At 37.2% G+C, this 21,219-nt stretch overlaps 1 protein-coding gene across 2 annotated transcripts in view; it reads right to left on the bottom strand.

The window, feature by feature from the left end:
• Nucleotides 1-21,219, bottom strand: part of grk4 (G protein-coupled receptor kinase 4) — a 73,496-nt gene that overhangs the window by 5,957 nt on the left and 46,320 nt on the right. For both annotated transcript variants that reach the window (XM_059356989.1, XM_059356926.1), the window contains exons 9-13: nt 11,258-11,448; nt 7,347-7,384; nt 6,169-6,258; nt 4,837-5,045; nt 1,028-1,165 (exon numbers count right to left, since the gene is read on the bottom strand). In XM_059356989.1, the coding sequence (XP_059212972.1) occupies nt 1,028-1,165; nt 4,837-5,045; nt 6,169-6,258; nt 7,347-7,384; nt 11,258-11,448 (666 nt within the window). The remainder of the gene's footprint in view (nt 1-1,027; nt 1,166-4,836; nt 5,046-6,168; nt 6,259-7,346; nt 7,385-11,257; nt 11,449-21,219) is intronic.

Genomic DNA, 21,219 nt, shown 5'->3' with positions numbered 1-21,219 from the left:
TTTAACATTATCACACATCATTTATTGTGTGCAATGTATTACATCATCAACCAATTCTAGAAATTAGAAAATAATGGAGGAAAAAAACAAGAAAAGTGTATGTTCAGTGTCTGTCAATTGCTGAACCATTTAAATAATAATAAAAAAGGTTATTTACCTTTACACTTTTTTTTTTTTACCAACACCATTATAAAATCACACCAATCATTGTTTTATACATTCTATGTTCTCTTAAAAGTAGCTTTCATATTGGACCAGATTTGTGCCAAAAGTGGATATGAAATATCACATTTATTATTTCCTAAATTATGACCACAGTCGTCCACTATTCTCCTGCTCCACTGGATGGAAGAGTGATGATTACTGTAGGAGAAGCCGCAGTTTGACGCTCGTACCACTCTTTCTCGTGTCCACATCCAAATAATCCACAATGGCCAGCAGGCAAACTTGCAATGTTTACTCAAAAATTGCAGGAAAAATACAAAATATAAAATGTCACAAAAGTAAATACAAATCGCGTCCGATACGCAAAGCGAGAAAGTAGTGGAAAAGTGCAAATTACCATTACCAAACACTGGCGATAGTGACACATTAAAGGTGCAGTCTTCACTAAAGACTATATTGTAAATATCAAAACATGTACATATTGTAAATATTCTTATTCTTAATCCTTATGAACTTCGATTATTCCATTAACAACAAAAAACTGCATTTAGGCTCCTACAACTACCATAAACAGGGCAACTCTGCTATTATTGCCATAAAAAGCATGTTTTTTTTCTATTTTTTCAGCCATTTTTTTCAAATGCCGAGACTGAAGTCACTCTGCTGCTTCTCACCGCCGCCATTAGCTATCATGATAACTCGCTTATACTGGAAGTGTTTGTTTACTTGTGACAATGGTATTTCCTGTATGCTGATTTGCAGCTCGCAGAGGTTTCAAGCTGCAAGCTGTGAATCGAGTCTGTATGCAATATGCGCTCTGAGTGTGTGTGTGTGTGTGTGTGTGTGAGTGAGCTGTTCTTACATCAGGGCTGAAGGGAGGGTCCAGCATGTTGGCCTCCAGCCGTTTGAAGTTGATGTTTCTGAAGATGGGGTGCTGCTTGACCTCTATAGCCCCTCGACCCTGGCAACCCAGGCGCTCCTTGGGGTCCTTAGCCAGGAGCTGACACGCAGCAGGAGGAAGAGGAAGAGGCAGGACATGTTTAACCATTACAAGTCAAATTATAGCTTCATGTTTTCCAACTTTCTCACAAAAACACATAAATAAAAGCTTACAGTGTTGTTGGTTGAACTACATTTTTTCTTGAACAGAGCCTAAACAATATAGGATTCCTGAGACCAATAATGATGACAATTTTAGAGGGGAAAATTCACCAATTATCAATGTGGGCTGAGATGAAAATTCACCTTTTTCTATGTGGATTGTGCACTAATTGGTATCAATATGACAAAGCAAGGCTACTCAGAAGGCTGCTTTCTTGAATAAATTACTTTTCCAAAAAATATTTAACATTATCACACATTATTTATTGCGTGCAATGTATTACATCATCAACCAATTCTAGAAATTAGAAAATAATGGAGGAAAAAAACAAGAAAAGTGTATGTTCAGTGTCTATCAATTGCTAAACCATTTAAATAATAATAAAAAAAGGTTATTTACCTTTCTTTTTTTTTTTACCAACACCATTATAAAATCACACCAATCATTGTTTTATACATTCTATGTTCTCTTAAAAGTAGCTTTCATATTGGACCAGATATGTGCCAAAAGTGGATATGAAATATCACATTTATTATTTCCTAAATTATGACCACAGTCGTCCACTATTCTCCTGCTATCACACATTATTTATTGCGTACAATGTATTACATCATCAACCAATTCTAGAAATGAGAAAATAATGGAGGAAAAAAACAAGAAAAAAACACCAGTGTATGTTCAGTTCAACTTTCTCACAAAAACACATAAAGCAAACCTCTATTTCAGCCCCTTTCCTAATCATAAATCAGAAAGAAAGAAAGAAAGGGGAGGGGAGGTTCCTGTAATGTTGGATAACTCCTGACGGTTTAACTAATCCCTCTAGCGCAATGTATACAAAACACACACATGGTGGTAGTTTGCATGTAATCCTCTTGCCTTTATGTACCTGACCCAATGTAATCTAATAAAGACCAAAACAAATCCATGCACTCAGGGGTTAATGCTGCACCATCATGGATAGAATTAGAGAGCTCCATCGCCGTCTCTATGAGAGCTTCTGGATAATATTACCACCACACCACCTACAGTGAGGCAGGCTCGTGAAGTGGATGAGTGCTGTTTAGTGGTTTGGCTACTAGTGGACACTCTCACTGGCCCTGTTGTCATCCAGAAGCTGGTGGCTTTCCCAATCAATAGACTCATGGCTTCTCTTTTTTTCCCCACCACATCTTCCACTCTCTCTTGTTCCCCATTGTTTCTCTTTTCTTTGCGCAACTCTTGCCCAATTTACACTCAGGGTTCAAAGCAGACTCTCACTCTCACTTTCTGCTCTTGACAACTTGGATCACTTGTCTATTTTGAGCTGTGGTAAAGGCCATCTCTCTGGCACGGCAAAGCCTGTTCTCCCCTTCTCTCTTATTATCTTTCTCCCATTTCTTCCTGAAACCTTTCTCCCCCCCCCTCCCCTCAACCCCCAACTCCTCCTCTCCCTGGGGAGTCTTTGATTCTGCTGAACTTCGGGTCAGAATGTTCCACCGCGTCACACAAATAAACGTCCCATCCCCTCCTGCTCAGAGGCAGAAAGCAGCTCAGTGGCTCCCTCTTACAGAATAGTGAGACAGGAGGTGAAAGACAGATGGGAAGATTTCAAGCTAAGATATAACAAACAACTGAGCTCCTTAAACCTGCACCAATCCATATCTCTATATTAACACTGGGTGAAATCATTGTGTTATGGTACATCTCAAAAAAACACAAAATTTACCAAAAAAAGAAACAAAATAACCAAAAAAATACATAAAATGACCAAAAAAAGACACAAATTGACCACAAAATGATAAAAAAGACACAAAAAGACACAAAATGACCAGAAAAGACACAAAATGACCAAAAAATTGACCAAAAAAAAGACACAAAATGACCAGAAAAGACACAAAATGACAGAAAAGACACAAAATGACCACAAAATTTACCAATTGAATATTGTGAAAAAGTTCAATATCTTTTGTCAGTTATTTCAGAAAGTGAAACTTGTATATTATATAGATTTATCACACAGAGTGAAATATTTCAAGCCTGTTTTTCTTGTAATTTTGATGATTCTGGCTTACTGATAATGAAAACCCAAAACTCAGTCTCTCAGAAAATTAGAATATTACATAAGATCAAAAAAAGAGAGGATATTTTAAACACAAATGTCAGGCCTCTGAAAAGTCTGTTCATTTCTATCCATCAATACTTGGTTGGGCTCCTTTTGAATCATGAATTAGTGCATTAATACTTGGTGGCATGGAGGAGATCAGCCTACAGCACCATGTTGCTTTTATAGCAGCCTTCAGCTCATCTGGTGTCTCTCACCTTCCTCTTGACAACAGCCCATAGACTCCTATGGGGTTCAGGTCAGCCCAGTAACACCATGGTCATTGAAGCAGCTTTTGGTACCTTTGCCAGTGTGGGCAGGTGCCAAGTCCTGCTGGAAAATGAAAGCAGCATCTCCAAAGAGCTTGAGGAAGCATGAAGACTCTAAAATGTCCTGCTAGATGGCTGCTATGTTGACTGTGGACTTCAGAAAACACAGTGGACCAACAGCAGCAGAGGACATGGCCCCAAACCACCACTGACCCAGGACCATCATATTCAACTTCTGATCAATATTCTAATTTTCTGAGACACTGAGTTTTATGTTTTCATTATCTCTAAGCCAGAATCATGCCCTAGCTCAAGGAACACTGTTATCTATTGTGCTGTATACAATATAATACTGTCAGTCAGACAGTGTTGTTTCTAATATCTCACTGTACAACTTCTGCTTTCCACTGTGTCTATCAAGTGAGTGGCAGAACATAAAAGGTGCTCCCATATTGAAGTCACTGCTACTTATTGCATTAATAAAGACAGTAAGTTATTGTAGTCATATAAACCTGTTCATGCAGTTTGACAACACTGCATATTTCCCTCATTCCAACATCCCCGCTGCTACGTACACTACCGGTCAAAAGTTTTAGAACACCCCAATTTTTCCAGTTTTTTATTGAAATTCAAGCAGTTCAAGTCCAATGAACAGCTTGAAAGGGTACAAAGGTAAGTGGTGAACTGCCAGAGGTAAATAAAAAAGGTAAGGTTAACCAAAACTGGAAAAGAATGTACATTTCAGAATTATACAAGTAGGCCTTTTTCAGGGAACAAGAAATGGGTTAACAACTTAACTCTATTGAGTCTTGGGCTATTTTGTCCATTTTTTTATTCTTTTCATGTCTTTGTAAGTCATTTTGTGTCTTTTTTTGGTCATTTTGTGTCTTTTGGTGTCTTTTTTTGTCATTTTTTGGTCATTTTGTGTCTTTTTTTAGTCCTTTAGTACAACATAAAATGTGATTTTGAATCTTTTTTTTACTTTCAAAACACTATCATGCTCAATCAAGAATTTTAAATGTTGCAAATGTGCATTCATTTCAGAGTACACTGAGACATTAAACTGCATAATTTTCAATTAAATTCTGGAAAAATTGGGGTGTTCTAAAACTTTTTACCGGTAGTGTACATCCACGTCACTGTTTACCACTAGTTTAAAGTGCTTTCCACCTTTTTCCTAGTCCCACATCCATCCGTCCCCTCCATCTCCTGTCCCTCACCTGTCTGCAGATGTCCTTCGCCTCCTCTGCAAACTTATCAGAGTACTCCTCCTGGTCCTCGCGCACTCGTCTGTCCACCTCTTCTCGCTTGACGCGCTCCTTGCGCTTGCGGAAGGGCGACTGGCCCTGTATCATCTCAAAGATCAGACAGCCCAGCCCCCACCAGTCTGGGCTCACGGTGTAGCTCTCGTTCTGGATCACCTCAGGAGCTGAGGAAGGAGGAGGAGGAGAGGAGACGAGGAGGCAGGGATGAGGAGTGAGAACTTAATACATACTCCTTCTTTAGACACTTTATTTTTTATTGTATTTTTATATTTTATTGCTTGAAGTATGCCTAGGTTGTTATTTAATTGTGTTGTTAGTGTCTCTGTGTGTAATGCTGCTGCTACACTGTAATTTCCCAGCTTGGGATAAATAAAGTATATCTATCTATCTATCTATCTATCTATCTATCTATCTATCTATGAGAGGTCAGTTCATGCAGTACAGAGGAAACCTTACAGAGGGGTTTACAATCTGAATCAAGTGGAACACAGAGAGAGGGGGCTGTAAATATTTAAATAGTTTATTATGTATAGAATGTTGGCGACAGTTGTGGGAAAAATTTTATCATTATAGAGTCTATTTAATTACATTTTTTTGTAGAATATACAGGTGCATCTCAATACATTCGAATATGATGGAAAAGTCCATTTCTAGTAGTTCAACTCAAATAGCCCCATAATTCAGTCATATAGATAAACATACTTTCAGAGGCCAACATTTCCATATTAAACATACTTTTAAAAATGGGTCTTTTGTGAAAAAAAACATTTTTTTCTTCTTTTGAGACACTCAATTTTAGGTCTTCATTAAATTTACGCCATAATCATTATGATTAGAAGAAATTAAATAAATTAAGACAAGAACTGTTTCATTCTGTGTTTAATTTCATAGTTTATTTTAAGATATTTTTAAAATTTAAATGTGGACTTTATGGAGCTTTGATTTTTTTTAAAAAGGTTCTCCTGTTGTTATACAGTATTTATGTTCACTTAAATAAACAGTTTCAATAAAACTACTTGTAACATGTCATATTTCGCTTTGACTTTGACTGAACATTTGCTCTCACTTTGCGATAAAAATATCAGGATATATATTGTATATCGATATTCAGCCTAAATATATCGGGATATGACTTTTGGTCCATATCACCCAGCCCTATTTTACAGTATATTGCAGTAAAACAAACAAGGCCCCAGTGAGTAAAATGCGACAGGAGCAAAAATCACCCCCAAACTAACAAAGCAACGGAGGAAATCTTGACTAAAAGACGAGGTAGAAGAGTCTTACCCATGTATCCAACAGTGCCCACTCTCCCTCGTATCGTCTCTCCTTCAGGGATTTGAACAGCAAGGCCCAGGTCTGAAATTCGGATGTGTCCTGAAAAAGAACCACACATTAATAACCTCACTAGGATCATGTTGAATGTACATACTTTCATAACGGAAAAATAAATTCCACTTTCTTGGGACCAAGAGCTACAATAAAGCAATAATCATGAGGATTAAAAGGTTAAAGTCACGGTGCCATGACAATACTCCTGTTTCACGATGAAGATCTTTTATGAAAGAAGTATGGGCTGAAATATGTGCCACCAGAAACTGAATTTGAATAACATAATTTGAATTTGTATTGTTCATTTTGAATCATTGCATTGAAAAACTAAATCTGAATTGTAATTTGGAATTTAATTTATTAGTTTGGAACTGAAAATTCAGTTCGCAAAATTCAGTTTCAATCTTCTGCAACTAACATCCGGGTAGTTGAGGCAGAGCAATCGAGCACAGATACAGCGCCTCTTCGGCCAATCAGCACCTCCGTTTTGTTTTGCATAATTTGTTGCCACCCGGTTGCCACTTGCCATGAAACGGAGAAAGAAGTTAGACTGGCTTGACCATGGATTGGCTGAAGAGGCGCTATGGCAACCGGGTGGCAACAAATGATACAAAAGAAAACTGAGGTGCTGATTGGCCGAAGAGGCGCTCTGTGTATCTGTGCTCGATTGCTCTGCCTCAACTACCCGGATGTTAGTCGCAGAAGATTGAAACTGAATTTTGCAAGCTGAATTTGAATTGTGAGAACTGAATTTTCAGTTCTAAACTAATAATTTCAATTTCAAATTACAATTCAGATTCAGTTTTTTCAATGCAATGATTCAAATTGAACATTACAAATTCAAATTATGTGATTCAAATTCAGTTTCGGGTGGCACATATTTCAGCCCATAGAAGTGTGAACGAGAGAAGAAGAAAAAAAACAAAAAAAATTCAAAGAATAGATGATATGGGAGTATGAGTGAGAAGAAGAGGAGAAAGCGTGATGTGAAGAACTTGAGCAGATGACTTTAAGCCTGCAGAAGAAGGAAACACATTCTGCTGCTGTGCTTACACATTATAAAGTGGACTAGTCACAAACTGCTTGTGAGCTATTGCTTATATGAAAAAAAGAAAAAAAAAATTGGAACGTACCACGATCATCCAGAAGGATGTTTTCAGGTTTCAAATCCCTGTGAAAAAAACATAGAGCACACTCAGTTGATATAGTGCTTGTATAAAAATAGAACTTACATTTGAGCATATAACAATAAAATCCTGGATAAATATTTGTATCCCTTATTAACTTGTCATTTTGTTGACATTTCATTGTCTTTTATTGCCTGTGTGCTCTTACAATCTTTCATGTGGATTAATAAATGGCTTATCTGCACACATATCTTTATTTGCTTTATTTTGTTATCATGCAATATATTGTACTGGGCAATATTCCTGTTTTCAAAAGGACTTCCTGACAGGATTTGGGACTCATAAAGTCAGTGTCTTTTTTTATTTTTTACATTAGGGCTATTTTTGAGCCTTTAGAATTAAATTGCCCAGCTGTTAATTTACAGTATTTTAACCCTCCTTTAAGGAAATTGTTTTGTCTAATCTAACTTGTTTCAAAAGTGCAATATAAAAATGTTTTTTTATTAGCTTTGATATTTAAAACTTGGGACGCTGTACCAAAAACTAATAATGAAAAATAGAATTGAAAAAACACATTTGTTAACTGAAATAAAAACTTGAGTTTTTAAAAAAACGATAACTGAAACTGTATTTTGTGGTTACAAAACTAACTAAAATTAGAATGAAAATGTTCTTCATTTTAGTCTTTGTCAACTTTTTTCATACATAAACCTTTTTGGTTGATATGAAATCTATTTCATCTATCTGGTTTTATGACTTAGTAAACTTATTGGGGCTGAGATGGATCATGGATCATGGATCATTGTGACTTTTTTTGGAATCTGGCACCCAACAAATACCCCATTACAAGAAAACTAACACTAAAACTAATGAAAACTAAACTAAAAAATAAGCATTTTCAAAAAAAAAATAAAAATAATAATAATTACAACATGGCACCAGCTGCAAAATGCACTAAAACTTAAGGAGCTGGTTTCTCTAAACATGTTTAAATCCTTACTTCATGATGTTGAAGCTGGCTCTTCTGTCTGTACATGCTTTGTTTGATGATGTTCTGACTGTGACTCTATTTTTATGTTCTCTGTTGTTTTTAAATTGTCTGTAACTAACTGTGCTGCTGCCTGTCTTGGCCAGGACTCGTTTGTAAAAGAGATGTTTAATCTCAATAAGACTTTCCTGGTTAAATAAAGGTTAAATAAAAAAATTAAAAAATTAAAATTAAAACTAGCAAACTCACTCTAAAAACGAATTAAAACTGAATTTGAAAACAATCCAAAACTATTATAACCTTGCACTGTATTAACAAATGCCAAGCTGAGCCACAATGCCAACTGTGAAGTTTACTGCAACACAGTATCTGTATCTCCTTGATCATGCAGATCAAGGAGCACTGTGTGTTTATATGACTACTCGGGCCATGTGTATGTGGGTGCATGTGTCCACTAAGAACATCAGTGTTTATGTTAGTATTACTCTGCGGCTCCACTGAGTGTGACAAGTGCATGACACCTCAGTGAAATCCGTACACCATTAATCCCCTGACACTTCATCATCCAGGACTTTCCGTTTGCACTCATCCCAATCTTATACAACTGCACCACTGTTATGGAATATATTACAGACTGGGGATAAATTAAAAGGGAAAAACCTGAGTAAAAGAGCAGAGAAACGCATCACATACAGATGCTTCCCAGCATGTATCTCAGCCCATTTTGAACCAGCATTACACTTCTTTTCAAACTCCATATCAAGCTTATAATAGTTTTGGATTTTTATGAGTCTTAGTTTTAATTTCGTTGTGAATTTTTGTTTTGAAATTCAGTTAGTTTTAGTTACTTTTAAGAGTGAGTTTGCTATTTTTAGTTTATTTTTTGAAAATTCTTAGTTTTAGTTTAGTTTTTATAAATTTTTAGTGTTAGTTTTTTTGTAATGGGCTATGTTTGGTGTGCGAGATTCAAAGAGGTCATAATAAATGTTGCCTTTATTTCCTTTGGTTTATCCATCTCAGCCCCAATAAAGTTATTAACTCTTACAGTTCCAGGTGTTTTGAATTTTGGTTCGATTGTAGACATCCCAGTCTCAATAAACATATTTACCATGTGTTCCAGCATGTTCACTAACAGAATCCTCTTTCTAATAGAAACGCTGGATTATGTATGAGAAAAGTTGACAAAGACGAAAATGAAAGACTTTTTAACTATCATTTTAGTTAGTGTTAGTTAGTTTTGTAACCACACAAAACAGTTTCAACTAGTTATCGTTTTTTTTAAAAAGTCTTTATTTTTATTTCAGTTAATGAAAATGTTTTTTCATTTCTAGTTTTCGTTATTTCTTTAACTATAATAACATTGCTCCATATCCTCAGGATGTAACACAAACCAGTCTTGAGCCTCATTTGGGGTAATCATGATGACATCACTATGACATCACTTGGGTTATTTCCTCAGCTAAGGAGGTTAGGTTTTTGGTTTTGTTTGTTTGTTCGTCAGCAGGATTACAAAAAAACTACTGGCCCGCTTTTCATGAAACTTGGTGGAAGGGTGTAGTGTGGGGCAAGAAAGAAACCCATTAAAGTTTAGAGCAGATCTGAATCACAGGGCGGTTACACTAATTATTTTTCACTTGTGTTTACACTCCAATTAGGGCATTTGGCCTGGCTGGAGTTCTATTCTCACCGGTAGCCTGTCTAGTTTTTCTTTAGAAAGCTTCATACAGCTGTTTACTGGTTGTGATGTAATGAGCTTCCTGTGTAAAATCGGTGCAGTGTCCCTTTAAAGACCTCAACATTTAGCAAGTCTCTTGTAGTTCAACAACAAGCTTGCATAATGTTGTTCTGGGCCCAGAACCCTCACAACACTGGTCTTCAGAGACAAAGATTCTCAAAATACATCTGAATATTTTCCTAAAGCCTCTGAGTTCACTGCTTTCTTAATATGAAATGGCACCAGGGGCCAGACAGGAAAAGTCCTAAGGTAATCTTTTAAACAGAACTACTCTGACTTTGATTATACTTTGACTTGATACCCCAGCTGAACCTCAAAACAGTTTCTGCCTTGCTGATCAGGCCCATGTTTTTTGGTCTTGTACCCCCCAATCCAGATTTTCTGGAGGGAAGTGGCAAAAATCATTTCAAATGTTCTATGTTTCAATATTAATGTATCATTCTCAACTCTCTACCTTGGAAATATGGCAGATGGATTAAATAAAGTTGATATTTATCTTCTTAGGGTCTTGCTGGCTCCAGAAAAATGCCCCCACTACAGATACTTTTGTTAATATTGTAAAACAACTGCATGGCCTACAGCAAATGACTTAATCAATTTGACTCCAAAAAGACCTGGGTGAAAAATGATGACAAAAATGGCTATCTTATACCTATTGTAAATTTCATGTTTTAGATGAGTACTTACATACTAAAAGGGGGAAATTTCACTTATCATACCAACAGCGATGGTATTACACCTTTAGGAGCAATGGTCTAATACTTTTCCATGACTGTATTTTTGGTCATTCTTAAATCTATTTTTGGTCAGTTTGTGTCTTTTTGGGTCATTTTTACATCCATTTTTGGTCAGTTTGTTGGTATTTCCACAATTTTGTGTCATTTTTGTGCCTTTTTTTAAATCATTTTTACATCTGTTTTTGGTCATTTTGTGTGTTTCTTGGTAATTTTTACATCTATTTTGGGTCAGTTTGTGTCTTTTTTGTTTCAAGCATTTACAAGCACTTTATCCAAAATCCAAGCACTATTTAAACCTTGAAAATACAACATTTAAATTCAAGCATTTTCAAGGATTTCAAGCACCCATATGAACCCTGTGTATAGAGATATTTTGTCTTTTGGTCCCCGGACCTTGAATATGTTTAATTGTTCATTGTTTTGCCTTTTGTTCTAACAGATGAAAATGTGAGCTGACCTGTAGACTATCCTCTCACGGTGCAGGTCCTCAAGGCCACAGCAGATCTCAGCAGCGTAGAAGATGGCCCTCTGCTCGTCGAAGCCCGAGTTGCCCATGTTGTAGATGTGGAACTTTAAGTCACCGCCATTCATTATGGTCAACACCAGGCACAGCGCATCCTTGGTCTCATAGGCATATGCTAGACTAACCTGGAGAGGGAGGCACATTTTGGGGAGGAGGTGCGGGACCAGTCGAGGAGTCGGTGTAGAAGAGGGCATGAAGAGGGAAAGAGGGGGTGGGGGGGAGGAAGAGGAGGAGGAGGAAGAGGGAAGAGCAGTGGTAAGAGACAGGGTGGCTAGAGGAACATGATTGTTTCATTTGGTTTATTTAATGCCCAAAATAATCATCCATTATCAAACATGGAATGTCAGGAATGTATACACAAAAGACAGATATATCACAGATATGGAAAACCAGAAGCTTCTTCTCCACTTGTTACTCCGTTGCCTTGTGTCTTTTCCCTCTAATCCCACCATCTATCTCTCTTCTTTCCCTTCATTTCCCACCAGCCTCCCCTCCTCCTTCCTCTCCCCCCTGTGGGTCAGTGACACGCAGGGTACAGTGTGTGTGCATGTGCTGTTGTGTACAAGCAGGATGTTGCTGCCATCGGGAAGAATCCCATCTGCTCCGGACTACGACCACAAGAGGGGATGGGAAAAATTCTTATGGGCCAAATGAGTGACACACACATATACATGCTGGACCTAAACAAACACACAAATACGAACTACAAGCCAAAGCAAACAGTATTATGCACACTACCAAAAGTCATGTTAGTTCATTAGCAATGGAAATATCTATTAAACTTGGTACCTCAAAACAATGGCTCTCACTGGGCCTGGTGCCAGGATTTTCTTTAAAATGTATAAAACACTAGAAATAGGAATCTAAAAGCCTTGGTGGTGCAATCCAAATTTCCGGCAATGCCCAACATCTACGCTAACGCCACAGAATTGAAGAAAAAAAACCCCACAATCTTACTTCTAAACATGACTTTAACCAGTTTAAGGCGGGAAAGCATTACCGCATTTCTACCATTAAAACCGGGGGCGCTGTTGTGTTATTCTACCATTAAAGCCGGGAAAGCAGATACGTCGTTTTGTAGTATTTGTAGTTTTTTTCCACCTATTTTCGGTCTCTTGGCCAATGAAATACATCAGAATACACGTGGGAGTGTCTATATGTCTCTATGTCTAGAGACTATAGCGAAGGGAGCTCAGATATAACAGCTATAAGCTCATTTCTATCTGCTACAGAGGCTGAAAAATCTATAATTTAGTAGGCATTTAAGTAGACACTTCTGTTGAATTTCCAGAAAAACTTCAGGTTTTAGGGGCTTATTTTAAAATCGGCCAGAGGTTTTAAAGGCAGTTTTTACAGGCATTTTTTACTTCCATCTTTAGTTTAATATTCTCACGTAATTAGGGCTGGGTATTGGTGCTCAATACCTTTAAGGGATGAAACCCAAAAAGAAATACAGTTCTGGGTAGTATTGAAAATACAGCCACATTATGTGAATAACATTGTGAACTACTTGACCTGAGTTATTGGAGGGGGTCATGGCTAAAGTATGGGCTAACCAACACCAGTAAATAGGGCTGGGCGATATATCGATATGAAAAACGTATCGAAATATTTTTTAAATGTGATACGGAATTAGACAATATATATTTTATATATAAATGCTGCCCTTACTAGGGTTTGTCATATTTTGTTATTTTGTAATGTTCGACATTCTTTTCTCATATAAATGAATTTATTTCAGAAAAAGATAGGCCTATTTTATTTCATAGGGTATTTTTTTATTTAAATGTGCACTTTATGGAGGCTTAAAAAAAAGGTACTCCTGTTGTTATTTATGTTCACTTTAATAAACGATTTGAACAGAACTACTTGTGACATCATATTTGGCTTTGACTGAACATTTGCCCTCACTTTGCGATAAAAACATCGGGATATGTATCGTATATCGATATTCAGCCTAAATATATCGGGATATGACTTTTGGTCCATATCGCCCAGCCCTAGTAGTGAAAAAGAAGCTCTGCTGAGTTGAGCCATGCCTCCAACAAGTGTCTAAAACAAACAGTAATGAGGTTTGAAAGGGGTGGAACAAATCAATGTATTTGAATTGATCAAGCCCTTTTTGCCAGTTGGCATGAACAGTTAGTCAGCTGTCCTTTGGCTCAAGCCAACTTTTCCATGAAATCTTATGCAAGTCAGTGAATCCATTTAAAAGTTATGAACCAATTTGGGATAAGCCACTCCCATTACCACGCACCATTTTATCCAATGAAATGAAATGACACACCTCTGCACAAATAGGGGAATGTTTTTCCGACAGACTGATCAACCTGCAGCTCGCAACTAAAATGGTATTAAATGACGTCAGTACTGGTACTAGTATCACATTCATTTTCTAAAGTGATACCCAGCTGTACAGGTAATGGTCATGTTGTGACTGTGGTCATTATTATAGTTGTTATTTAGCAAACTGCGGTAGTATGTGTGCCCTGTGTCTTTGTTTTCTTTTTTTATATGCGGATTGGAGTGTAATAGCAATACTTTTTTCTGAAAAAGGAAATAAACAACTATAGTTTCAGTGCTTGAGACTATGAGGTCGCCCCACCAATTGTACACTGGACGTACAAGAAAGACTTGCAACAAAAGGTTCATCTAAGAAGTTTCGGGATTTGGTTGGGTTTTTAGATTGGTGTGATTGGTGGAAAGGTTCCACTCCTAAATATTATGCAGATCGGGGTGTGCCATAGCCGTGTTGTGATTGGTGGAGAGGTTCCACGCCTGGGCCGGGATTGGCTGCAGCCGGAACCACCTGGTTTAAATGGAGCCAAGATGGCGGCTGTTGGTGGCAGCAGGCATTTCATCCTCGTCTCCCAACCGGTTCACACTTTCGTTTGAGTTAACTTGTGGTTTTGGATATAATTACCTTGTTTGAGCAGTAATGGTGGGCTGGCGGGTTTTGTTTCTGGTTTTCTCTTGTTTAAGTAGGTAGGGAGGTAAGACTTTGTAACTTTTGTTTTCTCAGGTAATTTTCCTATTTTTAAAACAGGATAGTTTTGTTTGTTATTTTGACTTTAGTCCACCCCTAAGTTGAAGAATATATTTGTATTTTCCTAAGTTCTCATTATAAATAAATATTACCTATTCTTCAAGCTAATCTTTGTTTGTTGCTACTTGGGAGATGGGGAAGATGGGGCCTTTTCAATTTGTGCTGTAGGCCCCCTAGACTGGGACATAACAGTTAGAGAGAGCCGGTCCTCACTTTGTTTAGATATTTAAATTTGTGTAATTTTATGATCCCGTTGTAAGAACATTCATAATAAATCAACTGCCTGCACACGGCTCGCAACATACATCTGAAATGGCAGCATCGAAGTGATGTAACTCTACGTCAATGTCACCTGCTGGAGACTTTAGAACAGGGTCACCCTGCCCTGCATCTGACATACACATAAAGGCTACACACCCACACACTGAATATGTGGATGTCTTATTGGTTAAAACATACAGTAAGCTAGCAGTATGCATTGACTAATAGTATGATGCACTGAGAGAGAGAGAGAGAGAGAGAGAGAGAGAGAGAGAGAGAGAGAGAGAGAGAGAGAGAGAGAGAGAGAGAGAGAGAGAGAGAGAGAGAGAGAGAGAGAGAGAGAGAGAGAGAGAGAGAGAGAGAGAGAGAGAGAGAGAGAGAGAGAGAGAGAGAGAGAAATGAGGGGTTTGAGAGAGCACTTGACTCTTCTCCTTGCTACTGCTGTTTGGTCAGTGTTGCTAGGCAACAGAGCTGCTCTCGTAGGTAGAGAGGCACATGAAGAGTCATCAGTTCTGCCTGCAGCACAGAGAACGAACACACACACACACAGAATCATGTGCCAATCCCAGGTGACAAGAGCTGCAAGTCTGAGGTTCTGTAACAAGCCCACTCCAGCCTCTGTGTGCGTGTGTGTGTGTGTGTGTGTGTGTGTGTGTGTGTGTGTGTGCACACACATGCATGCCCATACACATGCTTCTGCCATGACTCACTCAAAACAAGGACGTGCAACATAGCTCACGCTGCATCAGAAACAGACTAATCCAAAGCGTAGTACAACTCAAACACGACCATTAGCTTCAAATGGAGAACATGTAGATCAGGGATGGGCAACTTAAATGCTGCAGGGGGCCACAATTTTTCATGGACACTACCACAGGGCCACATATTGGACCATGCACTTAACCAGATATGATGAAACTGCAATTTTAAATACGTTTACAGTGCAGTAACTTAACATATTTCATGCTAAAATGCATGTATAACAGTATAAATAGGAATGCAAAAGGTTTGAAGCAAATAAAAAATAACCACTTACTGTGATTTCTTTTTTTTTTTTCAGTGCAAGAACAGCAGACCAACATTAATTGAGTAATTTTGTGCATTTTTACACTGCACTTTTAAGATTTCATGCTCAAATGCATGTAGTTGTACTGAGGGCCACTTCAAGTGAGGGTGCGGGCCGTATGCGGCCCCCGGGCCTCCAGTTGCCCATCCCTGATGTAGAGGCTCCCTGACAGTCCAGCTCACTATACTACAGATCAATATCTCCATTCTGCACAATAAATAGTAGGACGCCGTGTTCTACAGTATGTACACATATACAAAGTACACATTGTACGCAGAACCACAGACCAGAAATTAACATGCTTATCCCTCAAGCTGCTCCTCACGCTGCTTTTCCAAGAATGTAGAGCACTTTCTGGAATTTTCTTTTCTTTGGAACAATTATTTTTATTTTTAGAGAAACAACACTGAGCCAAAGCTAAGTTTTCTTTTCCTGCTGGAGCACCTGAGACGGTTTTGTGCGTAAAGTTGGACGAAATGGAAAATAGAGGCACGTGATGTTAGTTTTCCAGCTGCGTTTGACGACTGATGTCAACATGCGTTGTCAAGCAGGATTTTCATATGCATGCAGCGTTGATTAGTAGAATTAAAAAACAGCGACAGATACACCAACAACACATCTGCTGCATCGTATGCACAGTGAGGTTCATATTTTAGGATTTGTGACCTGATTTTTTTTCCCTATTGAGTGGTGTGTTCCTAAAGGCTGTCCATTAAAGAAAATGTTTATTTTTATTTATAAATTGTATTTAAAACCCTGATTCCAAAAAAGTTGAAATGTTGTCCAAAGCATAAATTAAAAACAATGAGATTATTTGTCAAACCTTTATGACAAATATTCAGTTGAAAACTGCACAAAGACAAAACAATTTAACTTTTGGCATCATAACTTCTGTTTTTGTTAATATACCATCTAATGCAAAATTTTTTTGCATTTTGTTTTATTTACATTTCACACAGCGACCCAGCTTTTTTGGAATCAGGGTTGTAAGAAAATATTAGCTAATAAAGTCAATTATAAGTCACAAATAATGTACAAAGCAGCTAATAACTGACTTCCAATTAATATACAAAACTTCTTTAAGGGTCGAGACGGGGGATATCAACTGAGGAGGTCTAATAACTTTAAAGTCATCAAAATATGTACAAATAGGAAAAGGTTTTGCATTTCATTCAGGGGAGTAAAAATATGTTATATATGTTATATGTTCAAACATTAAACACTTCAAAATCAAATATAAAGAGCATGTCTTCACACAATATAGGGATAAAAACGGTGTGTGAAATGACAGTAGGTGGTTATTGATGTTAAATTTATGTAATGTATTACTATTATTTTTCTTTTTGTGTGTGTTGTTGTTTGTTTGTTCATTGTTGTCTCAATGTAACTACATGGGTGTAAGTGTACTTATGTGTGTGTAAGATAATAACAAGTTATGTATGTTAATAATAGTAATAATAAGTTTATAAACTACATTACTATGTGTTATTCATACATATGTATATAAATAGTGTTGTTATATAACTGAATATAGTAAATTAACATAAGGACAAGGGGTGGGATTTAATAAGCTCTGACTCCTTTTGAACACAAATAAGTGTTGAGTCTTGTTGTTTCATTTTGTGTTGTTGTCTTGTATTTATTGTTGTAAGTTATTCTATCACATCTCTTTTATACTCAACTTATGACCCACAGACATTATTTCTATGTCCTCTTATGATCTCAAACTGTTCCTAAAATGCGTCATCTTACATGTTAATGGCCTGTCAACTGTAAACTTCTGCCCTGCAGTACTTTGGTACAGCATGGAAGAAATGAAAAGCTAGGTGACTCCCTACAAAGACTTGGCATTAAAGCAGCTGCCAAAAACCACCGCTTACTCATGAAACCCTCCATAGGAAAATCAGCCAAGAGCTACGCCACCATTAAGAGCTTGAGGCATGGTGGTACAGTGGCAGGGTAATGATTTTTTTTTTTTTTTGGCTGGCACATATGCTCTGAGCAGGACACTGCACTACTTTCTTCCACATGCTGCTGTTGTATTATGTAACTTAAATTGTGGCGCAAAATTCCACAAAATTCAATGTAGTTATCTTGCGAGAGACAACAGAACAAGCTCAGGGGATGAGACGGTGTCTTTTAGAGCAGCTATTCTCAACCTTGGGGTCCCGACTTCAATAGGGGTCGCGAGATGATTTCTGGGGGTCGCCAAATCATTTTGGAAGTCAGCTCTGTCTCCACTGTGTTAAAGTGTTCATGTGTTAATGTGTTTTAGTCTTTTTGGTCACTTAATGTCTTTTTTTTTGTCATTTTGTGTTTTTTTGTCATTTTGTGTTGTTTTTTTTGTCATTTTGTGTCTTTTTTTGTCATTTTGTGTCTTTTTTTCTGGTCATTTTGTGGTCAATTTGTGTCTTTTTTGATCATTTTGTTTCCTTTTTGGTCATTTTGTTTCTTTTTTTGGTCATTTTTGGTAATTTTTATGTCAATTTGTGTCTTTTTTGGGTAATTTTGTGTCTTTTTTGGTAATTTTGTGTCTTTTCTGGTAATTTTGTGTCTTTTCTGGTCATTTTGTGTCTTTTTTTGGTCATTTTGTTTCTTTTTTGGGTGATCTGAACTGTGCGTGTGAGATTCTGTTCAGTGAGCAACATGCATGTTAAATTGGGGGTCGCGACTCAAAAAGGTTGAGAACTACTGTTTTAGAGGGTACACAAGCCCCCTTTGGGGGGGGGGGGGATTTAGTGTTTTAGTAATTGCTTCTTCCAGCAGTGGTGGAATTAGGGAAGGGTGATATGGCCCTAAAAGAACATCCAGCGTTCGTACACTTCAGCAGTGGTCAATTTCAAGCATTTTTCAAGGACTTTCAAGGTTCATTTTCCAGCTTTTCCAGTATCTAACACCTGTTGTAAATTGCATGTTTTAGATGAGTACTTACATACTAAAAGGGGGAGATTTCACTGAACCATACCAACAGTGATGGTAATACACTTTTAGGAGGAACGGTCTTCATTTCAGATAGGCTACTCATTATTTTTTTTTTTACATTGAACATGTGATTATCTATAGCAGGGGTGGGCAATTAATTTTCCCAAGGGGCCACATGACCAATACCACAAAGTTTGCAGGGGCCGGACCAAAACTCTGAACCAAATTCTGCTCAATATTAATTAAATCGCTTTATAAAATAAAAAAATTTAAATAAAACAAATTATTTAAAAAAAGACCGTCTTCAGCCTGAAAGTGTATCATCACAAAACTTTAAAAAAGTCTGAGACATGTGCTTCTCATGGGACAAGAAAATGACGATCTTATAGATAATGATGCATTGCTGTCGATTGAACTATCAAACAGTTTATAAAAGGAGTTAAAGTCTAAAGCAGTAAAACGCAAAATGCACATTCATGCAGCAGTTATATTAATCCAAAAACATCAAATATAACAGTAAAACACAGACAGGAAACATTTTACTGGACACTGATGTCTTAGCTGCATTTAGCTTTTAATACTACCATACTTTTACTTAAGTAAGATTTTGAATGAAGAAAGGGATTTTAACACCTCTACCATCATTATATAGCAGCTGGACGAATGGGAAGAGCAGTTTTTATATTGTTTTCAAATGAAGGAATGCTTTGATGAAGTTCTGACAGTCTTTTAAATCCGACAGCTCCTTAAATTTCACCCTCAGGTTGCTGCTCTGCATTAACGTTTCAGTTGATTACAGATGTGTTTAGTTCTAAATCATCTCCAGCAATTGAGTTGTCCTCAAATGAACTAAGGTTGTGAAGACTTTTGGACACTGAAAAGAATCCAGACCACTGAGACTCATTTAAGGGTTTGATGAGTAGTAAACCCATCCAGACCTCCCTCCATTCCAATGGACATAACCTTTCTAGGATGCCCAGATCTGTATGATTATTATCCTCTGACTCCAACCAAATGGACACACTTATTGGACTGAATGTCTATAAACCAATCACAGTGTTCCACAACATCTAAAATGGTCTACAGAAGAGCCACACCCCCTTTTTCAGCAAGCGACAGTGAGGTGAGGAAGGTCAAGGCACATCTTAACCCATTTAAGCCGGGAAAGCATAACTGCATTTCTACCATTAAAACCGGGAGAGCAGATACGTCGCTTTTGTAGTATTTGTAGTTTTTTCCACCTATTTTCAGTCTCTTGGCTAATGAAATGCATCAGAATACATGTGGGAGTGTCGCAATGCAACATGGGACTTTTCCAGAACTTTGAAATCATTGTGGAAGACGACTATAGCGGAGGGAGCTCAAATATAACAACTATAAGCTCTCAAATACTTTTTTAATTTCATTTCTATCTGCTACAGAGGCTGAAAAATCTATTATTTAGTAGGAAGCGTTGACACTTCTGTTGAATTTACAGAAAAACTTCAGGTTTTAGGGGCTTATTTTAAAACCGCCCAGAGGTTTTACAGCCATTTTTTCCAGCCGTTTTAGGCCTAAATGGGTTAATCTATTAAACATATTGTTGAAGTGCCTTATTGGTGTTTAAGCTGGGGGTTTTTTTTACAGTAAATGTGAGATTTTATATTAGCATACATGTCAAAATATCACATGGAAGATTTAAACCTTTTACTCAGGGTTAAATTCGGTAGAATTCCACTAGAATGGAAAAGGGATCGAAATGGAATCGGAAGGGGAAATAAATTGGGAAATACTGTTTTTCTAATGATACAATTTGCTTATAATGCATCCTATAATTGTCTACACAGAATATGCAAGTGAGACTTGCATATTCTGACATAAACATAAAAATAAACATACCTTTTTCTAGAGATATTTGATTAAAAAAAAAAGATTTTGGTAAAATACAAAATATACTTGCAATTTGTTTTAAAACATCACTGTTATATTTATATTAATAAACCATTCATGAAAAAGTGACTATTTGTTGAAAAAAGAAAGGTCTCTTAAGACTATTTGTGATTTTTACTATTGGTGGTTTCTCGCAAATTATTACTATTACTTTTATTTTTTTGATTGCTTATGATTTGTCTGTGCACTTTGAGCAGAAATGGGTTTTCAGCAAGTAAATTTATCAAGTCCTTGCTTTAGTTTTCAGTTGAACGTGCGTATAGTGACATCTATCTTTGTTTGTCAGGCTATAGCACAAAGTCAGACATTTAAAACGTTTGTGAACAAAGTGGGTGCGGAGGCACGGGTGTTATATTTCCCTCACAGTCTATGACATGTAGCTGTGCACAAAGTACACAAATATCTATCTATATTTCAATCTTAAACACCCCTGCATCAAAGAACAAATAACAACATTAAAAGTCATGTAGCAGCAAAACAGATTTTCAATTAAATTTTAGAATACATTCACAGATGATTTTAGGCTGCCAGTATGCTCCAAATGAAATCAAATTTGGCGTGTTTGCGCAGGTTAAATCGACACCACAATGAAACTGCATTAAGTTTCTGAGGCTGATGATCTGAACTTGTCGACCTTTTTTGCACATCCTTGCCAACTGCTCTGCAGTGTGC

This window comes from Centropristis striata, chromosome 1 (assembly GCF_030273125.1).
Source record: "Centropristis striata isolate RG_2023a ecotype Rhode Island chromosome 1, C.striata_1.0, whole genome shotgun sequence".
Classification (NCBI taxonomy): Eukaryota; Metazoa; Chordata; class Actinopteri; order Perciformes; family Serranidae; genus Centropristis; species Centropristis striata.
Note: the sequence above shows the minus strand (reverse complement) of the source record. Positions and strands in the feature narration are given on the sequence as shown.